The following is a 14,781-nucleotide window of genomic DNA, read 5'->3' on the forward strand; positions in this document are numbered from 1 at the left end:
TGCTAATTCATCAAGGACTTGCGTCGGCGTTGGAGGCAGGTGGAGAGAAGGATAAGCCGAAGGAAGGGGAGAAAGTGGATCTTGATGAGAAAGAGATCTTGAAGCGAGCTGAGATCGAAGCGAAGGCTCATAGTGCGATTGTGCTATGTCTCGGAGATAAAGTTCTCCGAGAAGTCGCGAAGGAGAAGACGGCATCCGCGATTTTCTCAAAGCTTGAAAATCTGTACATGACCAAGTCGTTGGCGAACCGGCTATTCATGAAACAGAGGTTATATTCCTATCGGTTCTCGGATGAGAAGGGTGTATTGGAGCAACTTGAGGACTTCAATAAGGCGGTCGATGATCTTGAGAACATTGACGTTTCGATAGGAGATGAAGACAAGGCGATATTGCTTCTGAACGCTCTGCCTAGATCATTTGATCAACTTCGGGATGCGATACTGTATGGTCGTGAGGGTACTATCACGCTTCTTGAAGTTCAATCCGCCATAAGGGCTAAAGAGCTGCATAATAAAGGGTTTGCAGTGAAATCTGAAGTGGTGGCGGAGAGCTTGAACATTAAGAAGTTCAAGAACAACAAAAAGTTCCAGAAACCAAAGCAGGACAGTCAGAAGGCATCTATGAGTGATCAGAAGGAAACTCGCTCGTGTTATTGGTGTAAAAAGCCAGGTCATCTCAAGCAGGATTGTTTCGTTTGGAAGAAAAGGCAGGCGAATGGAGGTGGAAATCGGGTTCCTACCACTGATTGCGTTGAAGAAGGTGACACTCCTGAAATCCTAAATGTTATGGATGGTGATTTGGGAGGTTCTTGGATCATGGACTCAGGATGTAGCCTTCATATGAGTCCCAATATCAATTGGTTTGAGGAGATCCAAGAAATGACAGGATCAGTGATACTAGGAAATAACCAAGTCTGCAACATTCGGGGTATCGGCAAGATCCGGCTGAAGATGAATGATGGATCAGTGAAGATACTCAGTGAAGTGAGGTATATACCAGATGTTAAGAGGAACCTTATCTCACTTGGACTTCTTGAGCGAAAGGGCTACACTTTTGGCTCTACAGGTGGAAAGATGCTGGTTACAAAGGGTGAGAGGGTGTTGATGGAGGCAGAAAGGAGAGGTAGTCTTTATTACCTACTGGCTACTGTTGAAATTCCAAATGCACAAGCCAATGCAGTGAGATTGGATGATTATAGGCTCTGGCATATGAGACTTGCTCATGCGGCTGAAGGCACGATAAAGGAGCTAACCAAGAAGGGAATTATTCAGAGCAGTGAGCAACAAGAAGATTCAAATCCTTGCGAGGAATGCATTCTTGGAAAATCAAAGAAGCAGCCTTATCCTAAGGGTAAGCATACCTCAACCTCCATTCTCGATTATGCTCATAGTGATCTTTGGGGCCCGGCATCTGTGATTTCTGTTGGGGGTGGCAAGTATTACATGAGTGTGATAGATGACTACTCCCGTAAGATGTGGATATACATCTTAAAGGATAAATCAGAAGCATTCAGTAAATTTAGGCAGTGGTGTGCTGAAGTTGAGAAGGAAAAGTCTTGTGTTCTTAAATGTTTGAGAACTGATAACGGTCTAGAATACTTATCGAAGGAGTTTGATAATTTTTGTAAGGAGAAAGGTATTAAAAGACATAGGACCGTGCCACTAAATCCTCAACAGAATGGTGTTGCCGAGAGAGCAAATAGAACAATCTTGGAAAGGGTCCGGTGCATGCTTCTGTCATCCAGACTTGGAAAGGAATTTTGGGCCGAGGCTGCAACCACGGCCGTGAAACTCATCAATAAATGTCCCTCATCTAGTATAGAAGGTGACACACCTGATTGGAGGTGGTATGGCAGTCATGCTGGCTATTCAGACCTGAGGGTGTTTGGATGTAAGGCTTATGCTCATCTAAAGCAAGGTAAATTGGATGCTAGAGCTATCAGGTGTGTAATGTTAGGATATCAGCCTGGAGTAAAGGGGTATCATTTGTGGTGCATTGAACCAGGTAATCACAAGATTGTGGTTAGCAGGGATGTGGTGTTTTCTGAGGCAGAAATGCCATTCCTGACTAAGGAGAAGGTGGTTCTTGATAGCACTGAACCTGTAGCTGATGCTGGCAGTAATACTGACCTTGAGGTGGAGCAAGAGAGATCTGAGGAGTCTGAGAAGTCTGTTGATACTGGGGATCAAGGTCAGAATGGCTTAAAGAACTATATGTTGGCCAGAGACAGAGCCAGAAGACAGATCAAGCTACCAGCCAGGTTCAGTGACTCTGAAATGTTGTTTTATGCCCTCTGTGTAAGTGAAGATGTTGAGTACGCAGAGCCATCATCCTATAAGGATGCAATGCAAAGCAGAGAATGGGAGAGATGGATGGCAGCAATGATAGAAGAAATAGACTCCTTGCTAAAGAATGGTACTTGGATATTGGTTGATAGACCAGATGGTAGGAAGGTGATCAGCTGTAAGTGGATTTTCAAGAAGAAATTGGAAGGTACAAGTGGTGATCAGATCAGATTTAAAGCCCGGTTGGTGGCAAGGGGGTTCACTCAAGAGCATGGGGTTGATTTTAATGAGGTGTTTTCACCAGTTGTGAAGCACACTTCAATTAGAATGTTGCTAGCCTTGGTGGCCAAGTTTGATCTGGAGCTAGAGCAGCTTGATGTAAAGACTGCTTTCCTACATGGTGGATTGGAGGAAACCATATACATGGCCCAACCGGAGGGGTTTATCAAACCAGGAACTGAACAGAAAGTTTGTCTACTTAAAAGAAGCTTGTATGGTCTGAAACAGGCAAGTAGGCAATGGAACAAGACTTTTGATGACTACATGATCAAGATTGGATTCTGTAGATCCAGCTATGATTCTTGTGTGTATATTAGAAGAAGAGGCAAGCATGCTACATTTCTTCTACTTTATGTAGATGATATGCTTGTGGCTGGAATGAACAAGGAAGTGGTTCAAGAAGTGAAGGATGAACTCAGTGAAATGTTTGAAATGAAAGACCTTGGAGCTGCAAGGAAGATTTTGGGGATGAATATTGTCAGAGACAGAGCTAAAAGACAAATTTGGCTCACACAATCTGATTACATTTCAAAGGTGCTGAGGAGGTTTAAGGTGGAGAACATGAGGGCAGTTGCTACTCCACTAGCTATGCATTTCAAACTGAGCATTGATCAGAGACCTAAGAGTGAGGCTGAAGCTAGGGAGATGCAAAAGATTCCCTATGCTAACATAATAGGAAGCATTATGTATGCTATGATTAGCACAAGAGCTGATATTGCTCAGGCCACCAGTGTGACAAGCATTTTATGGCAAGCTATGGTAAGGAACATTGGGCTGCACTAAAATGGCTCTTGAGGTATTTGAAGGGTGCAAGTGATGTAGGCATATTATTTGGAGCAGATGATAAAGGTGGAGCTGATGCTATTATGGGGTTTTGTGACTCGGACTTTGCTGGGAACTTGGATAACAGAAAGTCACAGTCAGCATACATATTCACCATGTATGGATCTGCCATAAGTTGGAAATCAAATCTTCAAAGTGTGGTAGCATTATCCACAACTGAGGCAGAGTTTATATCATTAGCTGCTGCTATAAAGGAAAGTTTTTGGTTAAAAGGCATGTTATCTGATCTGGGGATAGAGCAGGAAGCCATAGCCATTGGATGCGATAATAATAGTGCCATATATCTGGCAAGGCACCAGGCTTATCATGAGAGGTCCAAGCACATTGATGTGCGGTATCATTTTATCAGGGAGGAGACTGAGAAGGGGAGTGTGAAAGTTTTCAAGGTTCACACATCAGAGAATCCGGCTGATATGTTAACCAAACCGTTGCCAAAGGAGAAGTTTCTGTTGTGCATGAAGCTGGTGGGGCTGAGGAGAAGAGAGGTGGTCAGTGATTGAGCAATCAAGGTGGGGTTTGTGATGAGAAGTGATAGCTCAATGCTGGCGTGAAGGAGCTTCAATCTGGAGCTAAGATTCAACAAAAAATGAAGTTAGACGGCTGGTAAAATAGCTTGTTTCAGCAGCCGTCAGATGGAGTTTAAATAGTTAGTTTTAATCCTAGCCGTTGGATTAAAGTAGCCGTTAGTTTCTGTTTAAATAAGGGCCGATTAGTTAAAGCTCTAATTCATTCTGTTTGTAGCTCAATTTTTCCCCAAATTGTTTCAGTGAAATAAAACTTCCTTTTCACAACAAGAATCGATCAATTCGTTCTCCAATTGTTAACAAGTAGTGAGTCTTCTGGACGATTTAATCATCTTGGAAAGTCAGTCTCAAATCATCTTGGAAAGTCATTCAGACGCAAGCCTATTTCCCTTTGTTATCTTCGTGCATGTTCCATTTCATTTCAACTCAATAAAGCCAAGAGTTTCTTCCTGTTCTGATATTGTCAGTTTCACGAGCACCCCTTGTGCTCAAAGTGATTTCCGGCCTTTACTCTATCAGGACCGGAGGACGTTCTGAAAACCGGAGGAGTGCACTGCTCTTGCAAAGGCGTGGGTCTCTGTCGTTGATGATCCGATTCGGTCGAGTAATGACAGGTTGTGGACTCGCATCCCGATGAGCTACGAAGCATTGATGCCGGATGGTGCGAAGTATTACAAGTCTGAAGAACTTCAGAAAGCAATGGGACAGGATAAAGGCCGTGTCTCCTGATTTTCCGGCATCTACGAGAAAAACTCCCGCACGATGAATAGCGGCATGAGCTTAGACGATGTCAAATCGTTGTCGTACCAGCAGTTCCCTGAGCCTAGTCGATTCGGGCAATTGAAAGTACTGGAATGCCTATGTAGAGCTGAATAAATCCCCCAATTGCGTTCAAGGATGGAGGCTGGCTGAAACGGATGAGGCTTGGGGTCTCTGGCAAGTATAGCAGTAGTCCGGTTCCCACGACCTCAAGGACGATGTCGATGAGACGCCTCCACTAGTTCCCAGCCGCCGTCGCGGATGTCGAGAGGAGTTTCAAGCTGGTCCTCCGAAGTCCAATCTGCAACTCCAGTGCAGAGTTAACCGATGTTGTTCGTATCCAAGCGACCAAGTTCGACTTCATGGTGCAGTGGAACCAGGCAACCGACCCAAAATACATGGAGAGCGCCATCAATCAGATGAAGCGGAGTTCGGGGATGAGTCTGGAAGACGATGAGCCCCAAAAAATTGCATGCAATGACATGCTTATGCATGATACACATGCATCAATCACATGCTTAGGGACATGTAGCGTTGTGCTTAAGCACATAAATGTGTGCTTTTCCATTTTCCCTAAGCGCGGTTATGGGGATCCTCCAAACAAGTACTCTACTACATTGTGACGGCTCACAAATTGTTCCATAAAATAAAATATAAAATCTTACATTATAAAATGTTTAAAATTTTAACAATTAAATAAAAAAACCAGTTCTATAAAGTATGATGATGTTGTTTATTTTTATTTTTTCTATTATTTTCCAACGTGTATTTTGGCATTTTCTCCATTTTTATTTTTAGTTCCCAAAATATAAATAGCTAATATCTCTCGCATATCAAAATTTTTCCAAAGTCATCTATTCTTCTTTCATCTGCTCTTCACACAAGTACTTGAAAGAACGATTGTGCTGCTGCTGAGGCCTCCAATACCGAGGGCATACATGCATCGAGAGCTTGAAAATATCACTTGATGCCTCATCGAGGTCTATTTGTCTGATGAGCCCCGATGAGATGCAATTGTGTTTCGACACTAGTTCCGTATGTGCAGATTGTTGTTCATGCGCATAACTAACAAGTTCCCAAGATGTGATGGGTATTTCTAGCGACGACCTTATTGCGGCGGGACTCTCGACGATACAGAGCTCTAGACCAATTTGAAGAGTATTTGCACATCGTAGACAAAATGGGTTGGGCGAGCCTTAAACATTATCGTCGAAACTCTCATTGAAACACGCTTCTTTAGAATGATATAATCGCAGACTGACTAGACCAAACCACGTCCGATGCATGTGCATGAGAATATGTGAACTGATCAGGCATACTGTTGGATATTTTAGTGTAATTGGATTAACTTGATTGATCAACGTGATCATAATGAGACATCAAATAAGTTGGAAGTGCGGAGTGTACACTTATTTGAATTCCTTATGATTAGACAGGGTTCGGGGGCACCGCCCCTGGCTGGGGTCGAGCTGAAGGACTATTTTTTAATTTCTTATTCCCGCCAAAAACTGTTAAAACAGTTATGAAACGAAGAGACGCGACTGTTCGTTTTCAGCCTCTTCTTATGATCAATTTCTGGATTCAAAGTTGCACAGAATCTGCATACGAATATCTTCGAAACCTGAATTGTATCCGATCAAATATTGGTAGAACAGCCAAATTGATTTGATCTGAAAGTGTTTCACGCCTTTCAGGACATCCGATTTATCCACGTTTTGTTTAAACTCCCTAACAAAGACTATTTGGACCTATCTACGTGTTGTCGGACGCGCAATCCGAAGCAACCTTCAAAACCTTAACCCACAAGATACTAAAACTTAGCATAGAGAAGTAAGGATCGAATCCCACAAGAATAGAGGTGTGAGAGCATGTGATCAACTAGGCTGGAACGTATGCAAACAAGCTCAACAACTAAACATGACCAAACATTTGAATCTGAACTAAGGCAACTAGGAACACCTGCTTTTAAAAGATCATGCTAAAAAAATTCCTAAAATAGGCAGACAAGATGAAAAGGTGAGTGGGGACCAGTGGCGGAGCTAGAAATTTGACGATGGGGGCCCAAATTTCTTTAAATAGTTATTTTTCTTTTTTGTCAACATCGTCAAAATTAGCCGCAGAAGAGATGGTTAATGAAAAAAAATTAGAAGACGGACAACAGAAACTGTAAATATATGGAGACAAAGTAAATCTAAATTAAGTTTTATCCTTAGAAGGTAAAATTCATTAATTAATAATTTTAAATTAAAAATATCTAGAAGTAATAAATATATACATATAAAAATATATTTATTTATGTATAATGTTTAAAATTCACTACTCTGAATTAAAAAATGTACATTAAATTACTAGTTGTGAGAAATCAACAAACCCTTAAACGAAAATAAATAATACTATATGTAGTAATATTTATGAGATTTAAAAATGTAGAATTACTCTTTAGTCGTACATTAATTAAAGTTTTAAAATGAAAGTAAACAATGATACTATAGTGATCTATTGAAAAATATATTTTTTCTTAGATATGTATAAATTAAATTAAAAATAAAAGAAAATAAAAATAAAATGGATTTATCCATAAAAAACAGTGAATGGAAACTGAATAAAAATGAGGCTATTGGGTATTAAACTCGGGCCTTTAATGTGGTAGTCCAATTCAAATACCAACTGCGCTAGCCATGTACAACAAACATTGCGTATAAATAAATTATATATAGGAAAAGTTCAAATTGTTGAGGGGCCCAAGGGCCCCCTGGACCCACCGTAGCTCCGCCCCTGGAGGGGACCATATTTCTCAAACTAGCTAAGTTGGCAGAAAAAACTGTGAAAGTAAAAAGCATAAAGCAGTTGCAGATCTGATTTCTAACTACCCTCCAACTTTAAGCTAAGAACTAATGGATCTATGCTAACTGATCAACTAAAGCGCCGAACTAGCAGAAACGAGCCAGAATCATGCAATTCTAAAACAGAACGAACCAAATCTACGAAATCAAACACTAACAGACATGGATCTACGAAATCAGACGCTAACAAGCTAGATCTAAGAGGTTCTAAACAACTACCAATTGCGAAAAGCATCCAACAAAACATAAAAAAAAGTTCAACATCACAAGATCAAACAAAAACTCCAACGAAAACTTCCATAACTTCAGAATAAAACCAGATCCAAAACATCCAATGACAATATTCAACTCCAACAATGAAATAACTAAGAGATCCTTAAACTAAATTGTTCAAACACCAGAAACACTTGAAGAAAATGAAATTAAAACGATGCAAAACGGAATTAAAGATTGTATCTTCGCTCCTAGAGCGGTGGAACAACGATTGAATGATTAGAATGGCTGGAACTAAGGTGCTCCCCCTCCCCCGAGCTAGGAGACATAGAGCATTTTCTGGAGTGTGGATCGGATTTCAGCTGAGAACTCTCTCTAAGGACTGTGTGTTTGACTGTGTGTAGGATCGGGAGCTCCCTTTTCTCTTCAATGTTCCTCCCATTATATAAGACGGCTCCAAGTTCCAATCCCTAGGGTATATCTTCATGAGTTGATATTTGTACCCTTACATTGAAGGGCATCTTTGAATTCTCTCTCCTCTGTCCTAGTCCTTGGAATGCCTGCTCTTTTTTATAACTCTTCTTGATCAGTTGGACGGCTTTTCTGCATTTTTACTTCATTTTGCTGAATCTGTGTCTGCTCGACAAGTTGGCACAATTTAACTGATCCAACGGCCACCCAGCAAACCTCCCCGAAAAGCACGTAAAACCACCTAAAAACCAATGTATGAAACGAGCCTTATCACTTACTAAAGTGTTCTATGATACACATTTAAGAAGACATGTGATGTAGAACACCCAATGATTGACGAATATGAACGAGAGACATCACAACCTTTTCGGGATGTCAGGTAACATCGAATGTATGCACTTGCTATGAGATCCTTAAACTAAATTGTTCAAACACCAGAAACACTTGAAGAAAATGAAATTAAAACGATGCAAAACGGAATTAAAGATTGTATCTTCGCTCCTAGAGCGGTGAAACAACGATTGAATGATTAGAATGGCTGGAACTAAGGTGCTCCCCCTCCCCCGAGCTAGGAGACAGAGAGCATTTTCTGGAGTGTGGATCGGACTTCAGCTGAGAACTCTCTCTAAGGATTGTGTGTTTGACTGTGTGTAGGATCGGAAGCTCCCTTTTCCCTTCAATGTTCCTCCCATTATATAAGACGGCTCCAAGTTCCAATCCCTAGGGTATATCTTCATGAGTTGATATTTGTACCCTTACATTGAAGGGCATCTTTGAATTCTCTCTCCTCTGTCCTAGTCCTTGCAATGCCTGCTCTTTTTGATAACTTTTCTTGATCAGTTGGATGGCTTTTCTACATTTTTACTTCATTTTGCTGAATCTGTGTCTGCTCGGCTAGTTGGCACAATTTAACTGATCCAACGGCCACCCAGCAAACCTCCCCGAAAAGCACGTAAAACCAACCAAAAATCAATGTATGAAACGAGCCTTATCACTTACTAAAGTGTTCTATGATACACATTTAAGAAGACGAATATGAACGAGAGACATCACAACCTTTTCAGGATGTCAGGTAACATCGAATGTATGCACTTGCTATGAAAAAAATATTTTTCTGCATGAGACTCCTTCACCAACAGTCAAGTCAATAGATAGAAGGTCATACATCCAATGATCATCTTGAAGCAGTTGCTGACCAACGCTTGTGAATCTGACATGTATTTTTTTGGTGTTTTAGGGTCGAACAATGACATCAACTTCCCAAACCAATCACCTATCTTAGTAAAACCTGCAATGACATGGCACCGACTATCGAATTCAGGGTTGTTCACCAACTCTATAATACAAGCCACTACTTGGCCTATGACATCTATCTGAAGTGGTCAGTGTTCATTAAATCTATTACTCCTGTTTGACCGAACGAAATATATCATTGTTAGCATCTATCCGAAGTGGTTAGTGCCTCAATTATGAGAACCTCAAAGTCATGAGCTTCTCTTCGTGAAGAACAAATGCACAGCCAAAAAAATTGACTGTTTTTTTTATATTTAAATAATGTGATTTTTTATATTTTAATTATGTACAGTAAATTCCTAAATTTTACTCCGAATCATTTAGTTTCTTTTTTTTATCAATTTAAATAAATACTATAGAATTAAATATTAATAAAAATGATAATTAAAAAAAAGTATCGTTATGAATGCAATTTTATGATTTAATTATTAATATTTTAGTTCAAAATTTTAAAATATTAAAGTGAGAACAATAGAATTTCCCAAAAAATGGGGTTAGTTTTGGAGTTATTACTAGTGAATTAGGAGTAGGGTCTTCTGAAAGACACAGACGAGTGAAGTAGGACAATTTTATAGTTATCCTACTTATTCCGGTGATGGTGGAGTTGGGGCCGCGATCGGAGTCTTGGGCGGCAGCGGCGGTGAGGAAGAGAGTAGGGAGGAGGAGTGGTGGGGGATGATAAGACAAAGTCAACTTAAAATTTGTCATCCACATCATCCACTCAATACACACTTAGCAGCCACATCAGCTGAAAAAGACACGCCAGTTGGCTTCATAGTTGGAAAATCCGTCATAGAAAATGACGACGAATTATAAAGTTTGTGACATTATACGCCAATTTTTTAATTCGTGTGAAAAACCGGAATATAGCAAAAGTTTGTGACTTTAAGGCGGTTTGCTATAATAATAACTATGTATATGAAGTAATGCAACATACTTTATCAAATCTCTTTTTTATTTAATCAATTTTATCTAAAAACTCATTTTACTTGCTATTAGTATGAGATCTTTTTTATGGATGTATGGTAACTTATTACTCCTTTCATCCACCTTTCATTCTACAATAAAAGTCCTATTTTATTTTTATTATAAATAGTAAGTATGCATTTCACCAACTTATTTCATCACATATATTATAAAACTAATATATATAAGTGAGACCATTAATTTATTCATACCATTTACCATGTGTGGAAACATAAAGTTGAATATATGTTTTCTTTTTGGTATTAGTACTAGTATTACTTTTGGAGATGTAAATTCCACACAGCCTCGAGTACAGCCTCGAGTACAGCCTCGAGTAGTTGCCACAAAAGTAAATTTCCGCAGTTACATCAATACCAAAATCTAGAAATCTCAGTACTTATTTAATACTACTAGTTATAATTAAAATTTATACCGAGCCCTATATATATGAGGAACGGATGCAGCTACCTCCAACCCATTTTATCATTTATTTATTCAATTTCAATAATGCAGTAAATGGATTTTGATCATATCAAGTTAAAAAAGAATACGAATGATTAATTCTAATAATATCCTCCAGATATCTTCTTAGTTTCAAAACGTTTAAAAGAATCTTTAGATTAGGACCGTGAAATGATATGCTTAATGACGGTTGGAAAGTATCACAATTTCCAAATTAGTATGGGGTGATATTTTAAAAATGAAACAATAAATCAAAAATAATTAGTCATGGTCACAACATTAAAACAAGATTAGTATAGATGTGAGAGCAAAGTTTTGTATCCCCGCTCAACTTTGACTACATGTTGTTGATAATATATTTATAATCTTCAAATTATTATTATTAATATAAATATCGAATAGTAATTACTCTTCATTGGATACATGTTCAATCATACGCAACACCAGACAAAATAGTTGTATAATTGTCTCCATAATTAAATAAGAGTAGTACTATATTGGTTGAAATCAACTTTATAAAAAGACAGATCAAAACACCATTTCAACGCTATTATTTCTAAAAACCACAGCATCATCATATTTAAAAATCTCATTTCCTTTTTCAAAATCTTTTCTCAATATACCAAAAGTTATAATATAGGAGTATCCATCCGCAACGTTTTCTCTTATCCGTCTCTTAACTCTCTCATCTCTTAACTATTCATAAGTCCCACTGTACTTTTTAATCTATCTCTTACCTAAGAAACAACACCGGTAACCCTCCATCTCTTATACGTCTCTTAACCATCTCATCCCTTAACTATTTATTCAATTTCATTTTTTATTTTTATTTCCAACAAATTCAATTAATAAAAACACACTTCATTAAATAAAATAAAATTACAACTTAAAATTCTAAAAAAAATTAAAAACATCATTAATAAAATCCCAAAAAAATTAAAAATACATAATTTAAATAAAAAAAATATTTTTTATGATGGATTAATTTTTGGGAATGATTTGATATTTATAGAAGGAATTGGAGGCTTAAAAAAAAATTTGTAAAAAACGTCTATAAACGACTAGTATATTTTTTGGGATTTTTTAAAATTTTTTGAATTTTTTTCTGAATTTTTTAAAAAAACAAAAAAAAACATTTTTTTCGGATAAAAACGATGCCCACTCACGTGCCAGTGAGTGGACGTCACGGACGAACCGGAGCTAGTCACGTCACCAACGCGCGTGGCGAGACATCTCACAAGCTGTCCCTTCAAGACGGGATGAAGACGGAAGGCTGCTACGTTGTCTCTTATCCGTCTTGTCTCTGCGCGACGAGATAAGAGACGGGCTAAGGAATGCGTCGCGGATGACATTTCTATAATTAAAAGCTGTAGCTTTCAGCAAAATCCAAATACATAAAACAAAGAGTATAAGTGACGAAAGCAGAGAAACTTGACACCAACTCAAATCAGACATGCATCCATTATTTATAGCGATAAATATTTATATCAACACTCATTAAAAATTCATAGAAATAGTACAAATTAAAAAAGCCACAAAAACATCAAATCAGCATATAAATGCAGCAGCAGTGATAATCAAATTAAGAATAAAATTGGTCAAAAAAATAAAGAAGTGATTATGATGAAGCAGAAGTAGAAAAAGCCATTCCTAGCAAGAATCCAAACTTTTGCAGCAGCCAATAAACCAACTCTCTTCTACCTAGTACACTTATATTCTCTCTCATTCTCTCTCCTTCTTCCAGCACACACCAAAAAAAAAAAAAGAAAAGAAAGAAAAGAAAAGCAGCAGCTTCAGTAGTTTGCAGTGACAAAAGAAGATATATTCATATCTTGGTGATGGATTCCAAAGGAGTGATCAACAAAAGAGGAAAAGGGCCCTCCAGTGAAAATCCATTCTAACATCTAGAGACATTATAGTAATAATTAATAATTAATATTAGTACTGAGTTCCCACCGGTTTTCATGAACCAAAAAAAACAAAAAAAAAATTCAAAATTCAAAATGGAGCAGTGGATGTTCTATGGAGAGGCTTCCTTTTCTGGTGCTCAGCAGCTGCTTCTCTATAAAACTGACATGAAATGGAAACAAACAAATGAATAAATGATTGAATTGAATCATCTGTCTTTCCCTCAATGGAAGGACAGTTAAAAATGTCAAAGAGGCTTTGAAAGAGTGAAGTTTCTTGTTTAATTGTTGGTGTCATAAAACAAGAGTGTACCAAAACAGGGCAGTGGGATTTTGTGGCAAAACATGCCATTTTGAGAAGAAAATATCTAACCTTTTCATGTGCACATCTAAATCACCAATAATTTTAGAGTAAAAAAACATCCATTCTTTCATAATTTTGGCAAAAGAGAAGAAAGATACACAGAGGGGTGGGGCTTGGTTGTAGTATAAAACTAAATTACTACTAATGTGTAGAAATTCACACACACACACACACACACCTTTTCTTGCTGTTTTCTGAGTTTGGCATTCTCTTCAAGCAAATGGGCTACTTCCAACTCCAACTCATTTGTATAAGCCTGCAAATTTTTCCTTGCAAGATTCAATTTTTTGTTCATGAAAGGGTGCAAGATTCAATTTTTAGTCCATGAAAGGGTGCAAGACTCAATTTTTAGTCCATGAAAGGGTGCAAGATTCAATTTTTTGTTGATAAAAGGGTGCAAGATTCAATTTTTAAGATAAAAAGTAGAGAAAGAGAGAGAGGGGTTTCCTGCTTTCTAGCTCTGGAGCGAGCAGCGGACTCGCGGTTCTTGATCATACGCTTATGGCGGCGGTCGCCGGAGTTCCTTTCGAAATCAGGGAACCTCTTCTTTCCGGCGGCGGAGTCATCGGGGACGACGGCGTCGAGGGCGGCGGGGTGGCAGTGGGGCTGGAAGAGGAGGGCGGCGGCGGCGGAGGAGCTGAGGGTGAGCATTGTGGGGGGAGGGGGAGGAGGAGAGGCGTGGGAAGGGACGGAGGAGGGCGGCGGAGCTTTGGAGAAGAAGTCTTGGAGGATGAGGCCGCGAGGGGAGGAGGGGTTGAGGTGGAGATCGGAGGCAGCGAAGGTTATGTCTTTCCAGACTTCTTCCATGGTTTTGGGGTGGTGGAGGTACGGAGAGGGAGAGGAGGAGGCGGAGGTGGAGGCGGAGGCGGAGGCGGAGGCAGAAGAAGAAGCTGTCCACATTTGAAGAAGCACTTCACTAGACATGGAAGAGTATGTCTGGATATTTGGGGTTACCAAACTGTGTCTTGAAGTGGAGTACTATTTTTTTTCCTAGCATAACAATCAATAGTAATAGGGCCGTCGTAGGCTAACCACAAACTCCTCTTAGGGCATCAGCAGTGGGGCGCATATGGCGCGCTACATCATCATTTTTTTAATATTTACAAAATTCATACGAATTTAAAAAAACTAATAAATTAAAATACGAATTTCAAAAACTTCATTTTATTTAATAAAAATTAATACATTACAATGCGAATTAAAAAAAACGCAAACTCAGCGACAACGGTTACGAGCCCACACTTCTTCAATCATGTCGCTCATGAGCTGCGCATGATCATGTTGGTTGCGCATTGAGGCCTGTCTAGATAGAACCTCATTGAAGCCTAACGGTAACCATCTATCGGGTGTCTCGGTCGACATGCCGGACGAGCTAGATGCACGGTCATCTTCATTCCAATCGGTGATGCTTCCGCCTTCATTCTCGACTATCATGTTGTGCATGATTATGCACGCATATATGACATCGGCGATGACTTCCTTGTACCAGGAACGAGTCGGCCCTTTCACAATTGCCCAACGTGATTGGAGCACACCAAATGCCCGCTCGACATCCTTCCGCGCCGACTCCTG

General features: G+C 39.2%; 1 protein-coding gene across 1 annotated transcript; it reads right to left on the reverse strand.

The window, feature by feature from the left end:
- Positions 1-12,738: 12,738 nt before the first annotated feature.
- Positions 12,739-14,164, reverse strand: LOC121770890 (protein FD-like). The gene is made up of 3 exons (XM_042167673.1): positions 13,657-14,164; positions 13,388-13,465; positions 12,739-13,008 (listed from the first exon to the last, which is right to left on the reverse strand). Exons 1-3 carry the CDS (start codon positions 14,131-14,133, stop codon positions 12,937-12,939), a joined length of 627 nt encoding a protein of 208 aa, XP_042023607.1. The 5' UTR covers positions 14,134-14,164; the 3' UTR covers positions 12,739-12,936.
- Positions 14,165-14,781: the final 617 nt, after the last annotated feature.

The sequence above is a fragment of the Salvia splendens genome, chromosome 16 (assembly GCF_004379255.2).
Source record: "Salvia splendens isolate huo1 chromosome 16, SspV2, whole genome shotgun sequence".
In the NCBI taxonomy this organism is placed as follows: Eukaryota; Viridiplantae; Streptophyta; class Magnoliopsida; order Lamiales; family Lamiaceae; genus Salvia; species Salvia splendens.